Source organism: Lolium perenne, chromosome 7, assembly GCF_019359855.2.
Source record: "Lolium perenne isolate Kyuss_39 chromosome 7, Kyuss_2.0, whole genome shotgun sequence".
NCBI classification, from domain to species: domain Eukaryota; kingdom Viridiplantae; phylum Streptophyta; class Magnoliopsida; order Poales; family Poaceae; genus Lolium; species Lolium perenne.
The window spans coordinates 271,407,292-271,419,571 of record NC_067250.2 but is presented as its reverse complement, the minus strand read 5'-3'; the positions used below and the strand labels follow the sequence as shown (position 1 = coordinate 271,419,571).

Sequence of the window (12,280 nt, the reverse complement as noted above, 5' to 3'; positions counted from 1 at the left end):
TTTGCGTCCCCATGGGCATACCGGTCAATTTGCATCGGGCCGCTAGGTTAAGGTACAGACCCCGGCCGCTCGGATAAGGTGTAGACCCCGACCGCGTGTTATGTTCGTTTGCGTTGGACCATTGGAGATGCCTTATCAGCTCTAGTAACCGGCACGTGTCATTTTTGCTTATTTGCATACAATTCAAAATCATGTTGGAACCGACTAGTTTTAAACCCAGATAACATTTTAAAAAATTGGTTAAATGGTGTTGACCCTGTGGTTCCATATATTTAGGTGTGAGTGAGAGTGTGAGACCATAACTTGTTTTTGTTCCTGCTAACAAGCCTTTTAGAAAGATATCCCCATCGCTCGAACGTGCCCTGGCCGGCGACTCTCAGTCTCAGCACGTAGCACCGGCCGGCCATGGAGAACCCGGGCAGGCCTATTGCCCTCTCAAGGAGCGTGGACCTGACGGACAAGAGCAGCATACCCAGTGTGCTGCTCTTAGGTAAGCTCGTCTCCAGTGGCTCCCCGGCGGACTCGGCGTCGCTGCTTCCTGACAAGCTTCGCCATATCTGGGATCCCACTGGCACCGTGAACTTCTGGCGAGTCACGGACGGCGCCTTCCTGGTCCAGTTCTACGAGGAGGAGGACCTGACCAAGGCGCAAGACGGCGCACCTTGGTCTTGCGGCGACGGAGACGACCTCTTCCTCATGCAGCACGTCAAGCCGGGCATGAACATGGTCGACCAGATCGCCGGGTTCACCAAGGCCGAGCTCTGGGTGCAGTTCCACGACGTCCCCGACGACCACTTCTCCGTGAACACCGTGTACGCGCTCGCCGCGGGCATCGGCGAGCCGGTCAAGTGCGATCTGAATACGTCCCGCCCCAAGTTCCTCCGGGCGCGAATCCGGGTGGACATCACGCGACCTCTGCAGCCCTCCGTCGACGTCGAGCTGGAGAACGGCGAACGAGCGTCGGTGTCCGTGGAATATGAGGGCGTCCGGAGCTTGTGCTGGTCCTGCAGGATCCTGGGCCACCGAGTGGACCACTGCCGCCGCAAGGCAAACAAGTCTCGTCGGGAGAACCCGGCCGTCTACGCTCCAAGCAAAAGCAACATAGGGTCCAGACGTTCCACGTCCGCATCATCGTCATCGTCGTCGTCTATCCTGGGGAAGAGTCTACATGTGTCTGCGACCACTGCCCCAGTACTTCCGGCACTAAGATCAGGGCAGGAGGGACTCTCCCCAGTAAATGGCACTTGTTTCAACTTCTTCAACCTCAAAATGTGGAGAAAGAGAGTGGAAAAGAATAATGAACCTTCCGGCACTGGGGATCATGATCCACAAGACGAAAAAGTACCTTTTAGAAACCAGGAAGAAAACCAGGTACGAAAGAAAAAATCTGCACCGGAGATTGTTCAGGTATGGCATTCCTCCTCGATTAATTATTGAACTTTGGTTTCTTGATTTTACTTTTATGTGGGCTACTACCTCCATAACAATGAATAAGATGTACATACGTATTAAACCAGGACCAGGATGAAAAGCAGGTACTAGAGAAAAAATCTGCACCGGAGATTGTTCAGGTATGGCATTCCTCCTCGATTAATTATTGAACTTTGTTTTCTCGATTTTACTTTTATGTGGGCTACTACCTCCATAACAATGAATAAGATGTACATACACGTATTAAACCAGGACCAGGATGAAAACCAGGTACTAGAGAAAAAATCTGCACCGGAGATTGTTCAGGTATGGCATTCCTCCTCGATTACTTATTGAACTTTGTTTTCTCGATTTTATTTTTATGTGGGCTACTACCTCCATAACAATGAATAAGATGTATACGTATTTCAAGACTAATTTTGATCTAAATAATTGAAATAGCCGAATTGAATTTCCGTTTATATTGTACTACTATGTAATTAGTATTGTTGGGTTTGATATATTGAAACAACAAAATATGGAGTAATTCTTGGTCAAAGAAAAAATATGTAAAACGAGCACGTCTTATTCATTGGAGTGGAGGAAGTAATTAACTAGTCTTAAAGGTAGGGCTCGTGATATGCCTTAATTTCCTGGTAGTTTGACGGTCTAGAAGTGTTGAGTTGTCGTGGTATGTTAGGACCCTAACTCACACTCTCTTTTATTTCAAACGACGCAGACGCTCATAAATACGTATATACACCTCTATGGACGTGTATGTTCCAACGAAAATCCTCACTAATATTCTGTGATGAAAAAACTAATACAGACTGAAACAGTGTAACATAACATAAATGGAACTGCACGCACTACGGGAAAACTACACGTTGCCGTGCGAAGAATCGCACGGCAAAGGACCCTGTATGCCCGGCAAAGGCTTTGCCGTGTGTGGATGCACGACAAAGACCGCCCGGCAAAGGTTCTGACGGCAACGTGCACGTTGCCGTGCGCATCGCCAATTCACACGGCAAAGGCATTTGCTGTGCGTGCGCTGGGCTGCCGTGCGCGTAGCCTTTGCCGTGTGTGCACTGCGCTGCCATGCGGCAAATCTTTGTCGTGCGCCAACTCCTTTGCCGTGCGCGAGGACGTTGCCGTGCGGCCAGACTCTGCCGTGGCGCCAGCTTTGTCGTGCGTTGTCAGCCCAGACGCACGGCAAAGACTCCTCCAGCCACGCCCCCAGGAGCTCCCAGGAGCACAGCTGCGTGCCACATGGCGTCTTTGCCGTGCGTGTGCACACAACAAAGTGGTAGGTTTTTTTCATTTTTTTTGTTGTTTTTCATTAATCCATACATTTCAAATATTGAATTTCACAAATATAGCATATACAACATATATATTCAGCATATCATCACCAAACACATCAACAATACCACAAATACATCGAACACACATAGTTCATGCATACAATCCATTACATAGAGTCCATCCATACAAGTTAAATAGCAATGTCCATTACAAGTGCAATCCATTACAACAACGACAAGTGCACGACGACGAGTTCATAGAATCGATGCCATCAACCTTGTCCTCCTCCATTGCCTCCCATGGCATCATCGTCATTGCCTTGTCCTCTTCCTACAAGGTTGATGGAATTAGCATTTGCATTTGCATATTGATATGGAATTGAACAAGTAGTAGCATTTGCATGTTGACATGGAATTGAACAAGCATGGATCCATGGCTACACTTGAACAAGTACAAGAAGCGGGTTGGGCACAAGTGTAGGAGTACTCACCGGGGATCAGGTTCCGGATGATGTTCGTGTTGTTCACGGTGTAAGGTGTGGTCACCAGGCTCTGAGTGGACGGTGGCGGCATCCACGGCAAGGAGTAAGGAGGAAGAGGAAGACTTCCCGGTGGAGAAGATAGATTGGTCTGGCTCATCAGCCAGATCATCTGCTGCTGTTGTTGCATCTGATGCATCATCTGTGTCTCGTGCTGCTTGTAGTCCAGAATCTGCTGCTCCATCTATGCCCTTTGCTCCTAGGCCGCCTGCTCCTTTGTTGCCATCTCCGCCTACGTTGTGTTGCCGCGATGTCATTAACATTTTAATGGAAAGCATGTAAAGGAAAGGTAGAGGCCCGAGGAAGAACATACCCGTAACCGCTCGATAGCTCGATCCGAAGCCCGTGGCCGGGTCTCTACCTGAGGTTGGCCGCTCTTACGACCACGACGGATCTGGCGGAGAGAGGGAACCTTCGCTGGATCGACGCACCCGTCACCAAGACATAGGCGGCCATGCTTCATGTCTTCTCACGCAAGCACCGCAACCTCAGGGTCAAAGTCCTCGGCCTATGGGTTGGCGCTATCGCCGTACTTCTGCTTGAACTTCGAGACATACGACGTACACTGGTTCTCGGATTGCAGGCTAACCCATATGGACCCCATCTCAGGATGCGGCGTCTTCCTTTGCTTCATCTTTTTTAGCAAGCTAAAGACGTTTGGATTCGCTCCTGTCCTGACTTCCTGCAAAAGAGAACATATAATTAAGTGAAGTGGCACACCCTTGCGGACTTAACAATATATAACGTGAACTGAAAGAATGAAGGAACAATTTGCTCACCTCGGCCTGCATGTGAAGAGAGATGGGGATGCTACATTGGATATGCGATCCACCTCGCATCTCTTGCCGCTTCAGCTTGCGCTCCTCGTGCTTCTTGAGGTACTGGGGCATGTCCACCACATGACCATCGCCAGAAAGCACTTCTCGTTGTTGCCGACGTACTGAGGAGGATTCTACATACACAAGATAAACCCATTATGGTAAAATAAATTACATGGCGATAAAGAAATCAATAACACATGAATGCAAATACCTGCAGGTACTGACACGGCTGCATGAGCGTGTCGCAAGCGTCCTCCTTAGTCATATGAACGAAGCGGTCGGCGTGCCAGTTGCGGACGCACTGAACACGTGCCTCGTAGTGCATGCCATTCACCCTCGTCCTTGCCATCTGGTGTAGGCATCATCGCACGCAATTTCCATACCCTCGGCCCTCTTGAAGTATTTCTGCAACCATGCACATAGGTAAAACAAGGGGCATTAGTGCAATTATTGTCAACCAAGGAGAGTGTATGAATGGTAAGAAGTCAAAAGTCACGTACCCAAAATTTACGAACAACCACGTCCTGTATGCTGGGTACCCCCCAAGAGGATCTGGAGCGAGCCCGTAGTGCGCCCACCTCCAAGCTATGTCGCGACCACCAGTAGGGAGCTCGACTAGCCCAGGGAAATACCTTCTAAGTAGGCCCCCAAGGATGTTCGCATACCCACGTGGCGGCTTCTGCAACGGGTCTTCATACGTGAATGAACTGCACTATGAAACGACAACATCAATATGTATTGATAATAATTTCGATAATGACAAAATTGCGATAACGAAATGCCAAAATTAACATGTACCTCCTTCCAGCGGGCACTAGAACAACATGGTTGTAGGGCCAGTCTTTCCGCGCGGGGAGCCGTGTTTTCCCACGCTGATATGGCCTCTTATCACATGGCCTCGGCCTCTCCACAGCTGCAACGTACTGCTCCTCCGTCGGCGCTTCCCAAACTAGGTTTGGATCAGGCTCAAACGGTAAGTCCCCCAAGCCCTCATCCTCCGAGAGGTCCTCCTCCTCCACCCCACCCCCGTGCTACTCGTCCTCCCCACCCTCCTCCTCCACCCCACCCCCGTGGTGCTCCTGGTCCTCCTCACTTCCATCCTCCACCTCATCGGCTCATCATCATCTTCGGCTGCGCGAGGGGGGCTAGGACTAGGAGTGAGTGCCCGCGTTGCATTCTTCCTATGTGGCCGCGGTGGTGAAGCGCTAGGAGGGGGGCATCACCACGGCGTCTCCCCCTCGAAGAAGTCCCTGCACCTACCAAGTCTGCGAGCTTCTTTTTAAGACCGCCTCCTCTTTTTTTGGCGGCATGTTTCAATCACATGCAAACACAAATGAAGAGAGTGGTTTATTAGTACGCAATGTAAAGAGATGAATATTAGTGAAAGCAACAAAGATATAAGTAGATGAATATTAGTGAAAGCAACAAAGATATGAGTAGATGAATATTACTGAAAGCAACAAATAGGTAGCATAGAGTTCTCTCAAACATAACATGAAGTTCTTACAAATAACCTAGCTGGACAATCACTATTACACAGAGTTATTACAAATAGGCTTCCAATCTTGGTTCTCCATGTGTATATGTCCTAAACAAACCTAAAGAATGAAAAAGTACATTGGTGCACCCTCGCGCGAAGAAATCTAGGGGGTAGACCCGTCGGGGCACACATACCGCTGTTTTGGGGGGGGAGGGGGAGAACGACCGCCGGAGCACCGAAATCCCACCAAATCTTTCATGTGGACCTATGATATGTGTGAAAGTGTGGTGGAAGGTGTAATGGTGCAAAAGTAGCTCCCCGGTGTGACCTTCCTCACATTTGGGCAATAACACTTAGCAGATTTTCCGAAACGCGGATTGCTCCGAAACCCTGATATATGTGGGGGATGAACATGGAGAGTAATTTTGTATTGCACATTGTCTTAAGTAACACTAATAAATAGTCATTAAAAGTAAAACTAATTAAAAAATAAATATAAGTATTAGATGAAATAAAATAGAAAAAAAACAAATAAAATGTATGATGTCGCACGACAAAGAAAGGAACACGCGGCAAAGGAGCCTTTGCCGTGCAACTTGTCTGGCCGCACGGCAAAGGGAGCGCCACGGCAACGTCCAGAGCCTTTGTCGTGCAGCATTTTTTGTCGTGCAACGTGTAGGGTATTTATAATCGTAGTTTCTTTGCCGTGCGCTTTGGTTGGACATTGCCGTGCGTAGGATCGTTGCCGTGCGCCACTGCTAACTTTGCCGTGCAGGGATTCTTTGCCGTGCGCTGCTCTCAGACTTTGCCGTGCGGTTTGTTTTTGCCGTGCGTGGTACTTGCTGCGCACGGCAAAGATGTCTTTGTCGTGCAGCGGCGCACGGCAATGATTGGCTGCACGACAATGACCTTTTTTCCCGTAGTGACGTGATGATATTGCCATAAATAAAATATTCAAATACATTTAATAGTGGGATATTCAATTTGCCCAAATGATTTTTTTATCGGGCATGTACATACTATAGACAATAGCAATAGTGCGACATATATAGTTGAAAATCGTGACCTGGTCCAATGGCTAGGGTTGAGAACGGAATGAAAACGGATGAATACATGCTTTATCGTTCTCGTTCTCGTTTTTGTTTCAGCCCGTGTTTCTATAATCCGAAACAAAAAAAACTGAAAATCCGAAAACTAATACCATAACACATAGTAGTATGATACCATGTTTTGTACACCAAAAGGCACACATAAAAAAGTAGTCAAACATGATGATGACTACTATCTCCGTTTCATGTATTCTATGGCCCCATGAGCAAAGGAACGCACAAACTTGGAGTAATATTCCGTACTTAGGCTTGGTTTGTTATATTTCTAGGAAGTTTCTCTATTCATTTTTTTGGAATTTTCTTGTCGTTTCTATTTTCGCCGGAATTGGCTTCCCCATTACCTTTTCAATTTCCGTTTAAAAATATTTCGTTTACGCATAGTTATGATATGTGCATAGTTATATGTTAACTTCTTATAGTATCTTGGTCTCCTAATAGTCATTGTAATTTGCTATGTCCGGTGGAAGGATTAAATGATATGTGTATAGTTATATATTAATTTCTCGTAGCATCTCGGTCTCATAGTTATCAATGGAATTGTTGTTGTTGATCATTCTGTAGGGTTGTAGCTAGGCATTCTGTTGATTCCCATTTCCATATTAGTTTAACTTGCTACGAAAATAATAAGGCTTCGTAGAAAAGTGATACCATCTACAACATGTAAAATTCTTGAGGAGCGGTATATTATAAATTTGGTGCCCACATCATCGAGCACTGGCATAGGAGAACATGGAAGAGCGTCTATTTCTGAACCGAAACCTTGAGGTTATGCTGGTCATTAGTTACTTCAAAATTTTGCAAATTATTTTACAAAATATAGATCTAATTTGATATGCAACATGAAATCTCGGCACAAGTCTACCATTTGTTGTGTGGATAATATGAATAGGCAAACCAGATATAAAAATTTGGATGCTTGGAGCTAAATATTTAAGACAGCGGTGCACACATCAATTGAACTAGCACGCGTTCATATTGCGGGATAGTTTTCATTGATTTGTTCTCACAACTCCAAGATTGATTATACAAACATGTTGATAAAAATTAATCATATTAATATTGTATATATTTAAGAAAAAATACATTACTGCTTATAACTGTAATATGTGAAATAGAGACCAAAGTTACACCTTAAAAAATTATCCATGTCAAATCATGTATTCATAATGGGGTAGATGAAATGGAGAAATATTGGACATATAACATTTTCGACACACTTTATTGCATATCCTGAGATTTAAATGGACATAATTGTTTGTAAAACTTATTTATAATATTTTAGATCTACCTAAAGTTCTTTGTGTGCTTAGCCGCAGAAAGTATAGCTCGTTTGTGTGATAAAGTTAATTTTCGTTCTTATATACCATGACATCATTCATGTTACATCTGATTTGGATCTTAATCCAATACATGCAAGTGTATCAAAATTCATATATGTTCAGTCAAAGTAGTGGAGCTAGATCAACATGCTTTTGTTTATATAGGCAAATTTTCACCCGTAACCATGAAAAAATAACAATTAATATGTGTTTATGTGTCAATCTCTTTTTTTTACCTTCCATTAAAATTTAAGATGATGTACAACAAAAATTATACATTATTTTAAAATCTTGTGAATAAATTTATTTGTCAATAAGTTGTGGTGTTATGATGACACTACTAATGAGCAGTGTTGATGACTAACTACCATAAAAAATGGGATCCTAGGATTGAAAATTTTGATGTGGGGAAGACACACGATAATACACAATATCACCTAATTAAGATTTGATCTTAGTCATTTTACAAGATAAAACAGATATATTAAAAGGTGGAAGATGCTGGGAATGAATTCTAGAAGATAATTTACAATACGACTACCTTTGTTTCTATACATATAACATTGTAGAATATTCAGAGTATATAAAGTAGTATCGTGAAATTTGAGCACAACAATTCTTTCTGGAATTCCATTATTCATAATATATACATAAAAGGTCAAATTTAAATGTTGTAGATAGTGTCCCCGCCTAAAAGGTGACATATTTTTTAATAAACCGAGAATGTCAAATATATATATATAGTTAAGGGAGTGGTGAGAGAAGAAATTTATTCAGATAAATTAAGCTGAAAATTCCCCCTATAGAGTTTTCCTACAGCTATACAAGCACATAATATTTTGTTATTCCATCAAAACATTATATAAATGATAAAATGGTTATACAAGCATCAAATCAAATTATCATAGTGTTGTGTTTAAACTGTTCCTCCATTAAAAATATCATCATCATTTGTGTTCATATGGAACCATTATTGTCATACTGAAGCACATATGATGAATCTAGGAAATATAGAGAATTGTCCAGACAATTTCATGGTAGACCAAAAACTAATTACGAAGCTAACCACAACTCATAGTTTTTCGGGAAACCTATTGATGATGTATCTTTATTATAGTAGACCATGGCCAATTGGTCTTAGTAACTATACATAAAAATCGAGGAGTGATACATTATTACACATCATCGACTGAGAAATTATTATTTACACATCAACATATATAATAGATCAAAAATATGTGGTCATAATCTGAGTTTTGACCTCACACAAAGTAACATCAAATAACTACATAATTGCAATATAAATTATTTCTATGTACTAACTAATATCACCACATGCAAAAATCCCATATAGTAATTGATAAGTTCTTTTTTATGGCAACATTATCTAATCTCCCACAAAGTAAAAAAAAATGTTTAAAGATATCTCCCACACAAGTAATATTTTAGTTACTCTGATATTCAGGGTAACTATAGAACTATGATAATAATAATTGCATAATACAAGTTTCTATAGAGCTATAAGATGTTTTGCAAGGGCTACCATGCTATTTAAATAGAAAAACAAAAAATAATTTATATTAGTTTATAGCTAACATCTTCATCATGTTTTAATATTTCCCTGCACCGGTGCCACTCTCACCAACTCACCAACTCGCCAAAAGGATACCTTGCAAATCATAAACTGGAAAGAAGAAAATATTCCATTTCTTTGGCTTGCATGATGAAAGCAACAAGCTTCCCCCTCTCTCTTCCACATCATCACCTATCTTGGGCTTGTCATCTTTCACCAACGATGATGCTAGTTCTAGTGAAGATGCCTTCACTAGAGACTTGATGCTCTCTACAATACGAGAAGTTCTATCCTAATGGCGTACTATTAATATAGGCTCTAATTTGATTAAAAAGGAAAAGAGGGAACATGGAGGAAGCCTCTTTAGAAGGAATAACGCACTACATAAATATAGTGTGAATTTTTTATCTTTCACAACTAATATATCAAAATTACTCCAATGTGCTATTTGATGGATAGACAACATATTCTTACATTAGCTTCTATAAGTAAATATTTTTTAACTGACAAAATAGGGCTCCGTTCACTATTACAATGGGAAACACAACATATGGATAACAATCTTTTGGTTCATCACCTTTATTTTTTTTGTGGGGAAGGTTCATCACCTTTGTTGTCGGAAAGCTTGTTGCCAAATCTTTCTGATCTTGACTAATAATGTATAACCTATTTGTAGATTATTTGTTCACTCACATGGTCCTATAACAAATAGCAACCATAGTTTGTCAACAAGTACTCAAGAAAAATGTAACACCCTGACCTTCCCTAGTCGGGCATGTCACCTCTGGCGGCTCTCTAGGATCTCTAGACTGGCCCTTTTTGCGCACTTTATCCTTACTCATGCATACCCGGAAAGGACTTCCCTGTCGGGCACCCATCCTCAAATCGCTCCGGGCCAAGCACGTTTAACCTCGGAGTTCTTTGGGGGTGAGCTTCCGGAAAAAAAATTGCAACTTATTGGTATATGAGTATACTATTATTCATATTAATCCTGGCCAGGATGTCACAGAAAATGACAAGTCAAAGCTGCCATATTCGTTGAAAATGGTGTACTGTGTTTAATGAAAGGAAACAGTGACAAGTCCACCTCATTTGTATTTGTTCTTTTTGATGGTATGTATTTCCACAAATAAGGACATTCGTATTTTTGTTTGTTATTTTACTGTATCCTTTTTACTTCGCTTGGCATTGGTTTCAGTTTCAGAATATGTATCAACTGGGCGTGATTATTAGAATCTTTTTTCACTCTGTACCTAAGTTGCAATGCCTGTAATTTAATGATTGTGACAGTTAAATGGACAAAATATGATCAATCATGAAATTTTGATACTTATGCAGGAGCCTTCCATCATGGACGCACAAGTGACTCAACGAGACCCCATCCCGATTATGCACTCACATTTCATTGTAAAAACACATGGGTCAAGGTCCAGGAAGCATGCGAGGATTGAAGTAATGATGGAAACAGACTGCTCACCGCAGCTAATAAAGGGAGGAATGGAATGGCTATCAAAAAACGCCGAATGTCCAGGTCAGCATGAAAGGTTAATCATTATTGCATTGTATGAGGAGGCTAAAAATGTAGATGGGCTATAGCTTAGCAAATCCTAGAGATTTGCTCTATGTTTCACTTTGCTGAGAATTTTCACTGAGCTGGCTAGAAAATTTTACATCTGATTTTTCATGGAATTTGCAAAGTTTTCAACACAGAGGCACTTATGGAAGCAAGTAAAAGAGAACTACATTCTCTTATGAACACTAAAATGCCATTGATTTTTTAATAGATACTCACTCCTCTGTTTCAAAATAAGTGTCGCAAGTTTATCAAGATTCAAACATATCTAAATGGGTTTTACAGTGTGAATACATGCAGCGACACTTATTATATGTTAACTGCTCTATGGTATCTGTGCTAATATATTCCCTGCCATTCACCTCTCCTATCGATAACAGAACAGAAATATTTAGGAAGATAATATTAGCATGATTGAGACCATCAAAAACATGTACTGTAAGATTGTTGTCAGGAAATGAAAGAGTCACGCTATGTATTCCAAGAAAATAAGGTTGCGCGGGATACAAGAGCATATCATTTAATTAATTTCTACAGATTGTTTGAACTCGACTCTTAGGTTGTTACTTGATTTGACTATAACAGGTTTGGATGCAGCATATGATGGTAAGAGAGGCGTCATCAGTATCTTCGGCTTGCAAATTGATCAAAACACGGATCCAGTTGACCTGATAGGGTATCTGCTTCCCAAGATCAGGCAAAAAACAAGATTTGCAGAGACCCAAACAAAACCTGACAGCCCCGCAAGACTTAAAGACATGATGGTGCGTTTCCATGATGTTAACTGCTGCAAGGATGCCTCCAAGGAATCAGGAAAGAATGGGGTATAGTTATGAGAACGTATGAGATGCCGATTATTTACTCAAAGCTGTTGTATTGTGATCCAAATTCATATACTAAAGGGAGGCTAACTTCTGACGGTACGGATCGTTGGCACCGCCTATATATACATCTTGTAAGCCGCCGGCTAGGGTTGATCAGATTATAAGATAACCCATGGCGTTTGTAAACACCTCCCGATATAGTGAAGTTTTGCTGGCTGGCGCCCGTAGTTTTTTCCCCTTCTGTGTTGGAAGGGGCTTTCCACGTTAAATCTTGTGTCCCCTGCGTGTGTTCTTGTTTCGTTCTTCGTTATTTGCTTGTCGCTTTTAT

At 42.1% G+C, this 12,280-nt stretch overlaps 1 protein-coding gene across 3 annotated transcripts; it reads left to right on the top strand.

Annotated features, from left to right (window-relative positions):
* Window positions 1–294: 294 nt before the first annotated feature.
* LOC127312874 (uncharacterized) lies at window positions 295–11,991 on the top strand. Of its 3 annotated transcripts, XM_051343421.2 has the most exons (5): window positions 295–1,407; window positions 1,518–1,571; window positions 1,684–1,737; window positions 10,894–11,086; window positions 11,714–11,991. In XM_051343421.2, exons 1-5 carry the CDS (start codon window positions 406–408, stop codon window positions 11,956–11,958), a joined length of 1,548 nt encoding a protein of 515 aa, XP_051199381.1. In that variant the 5' UTR covers window positions 295–405; the 3' UTR covers window positions 11,959–11,991. The 3 variants fall into 3 exon arrangements, with proteins under 3 accessions (XP_051199381.1, XP_051199383.1, XP_051199384.1); XM_051343423.1 differs by lacking the exon at window positions 1,518–1,571; XM_051343424.1 differs by lacking the exon at window positions 1,684–1,737.
* The last annotated feature ends 289 nt before the right edge of the window (window positions 11,992–12,280 follow it).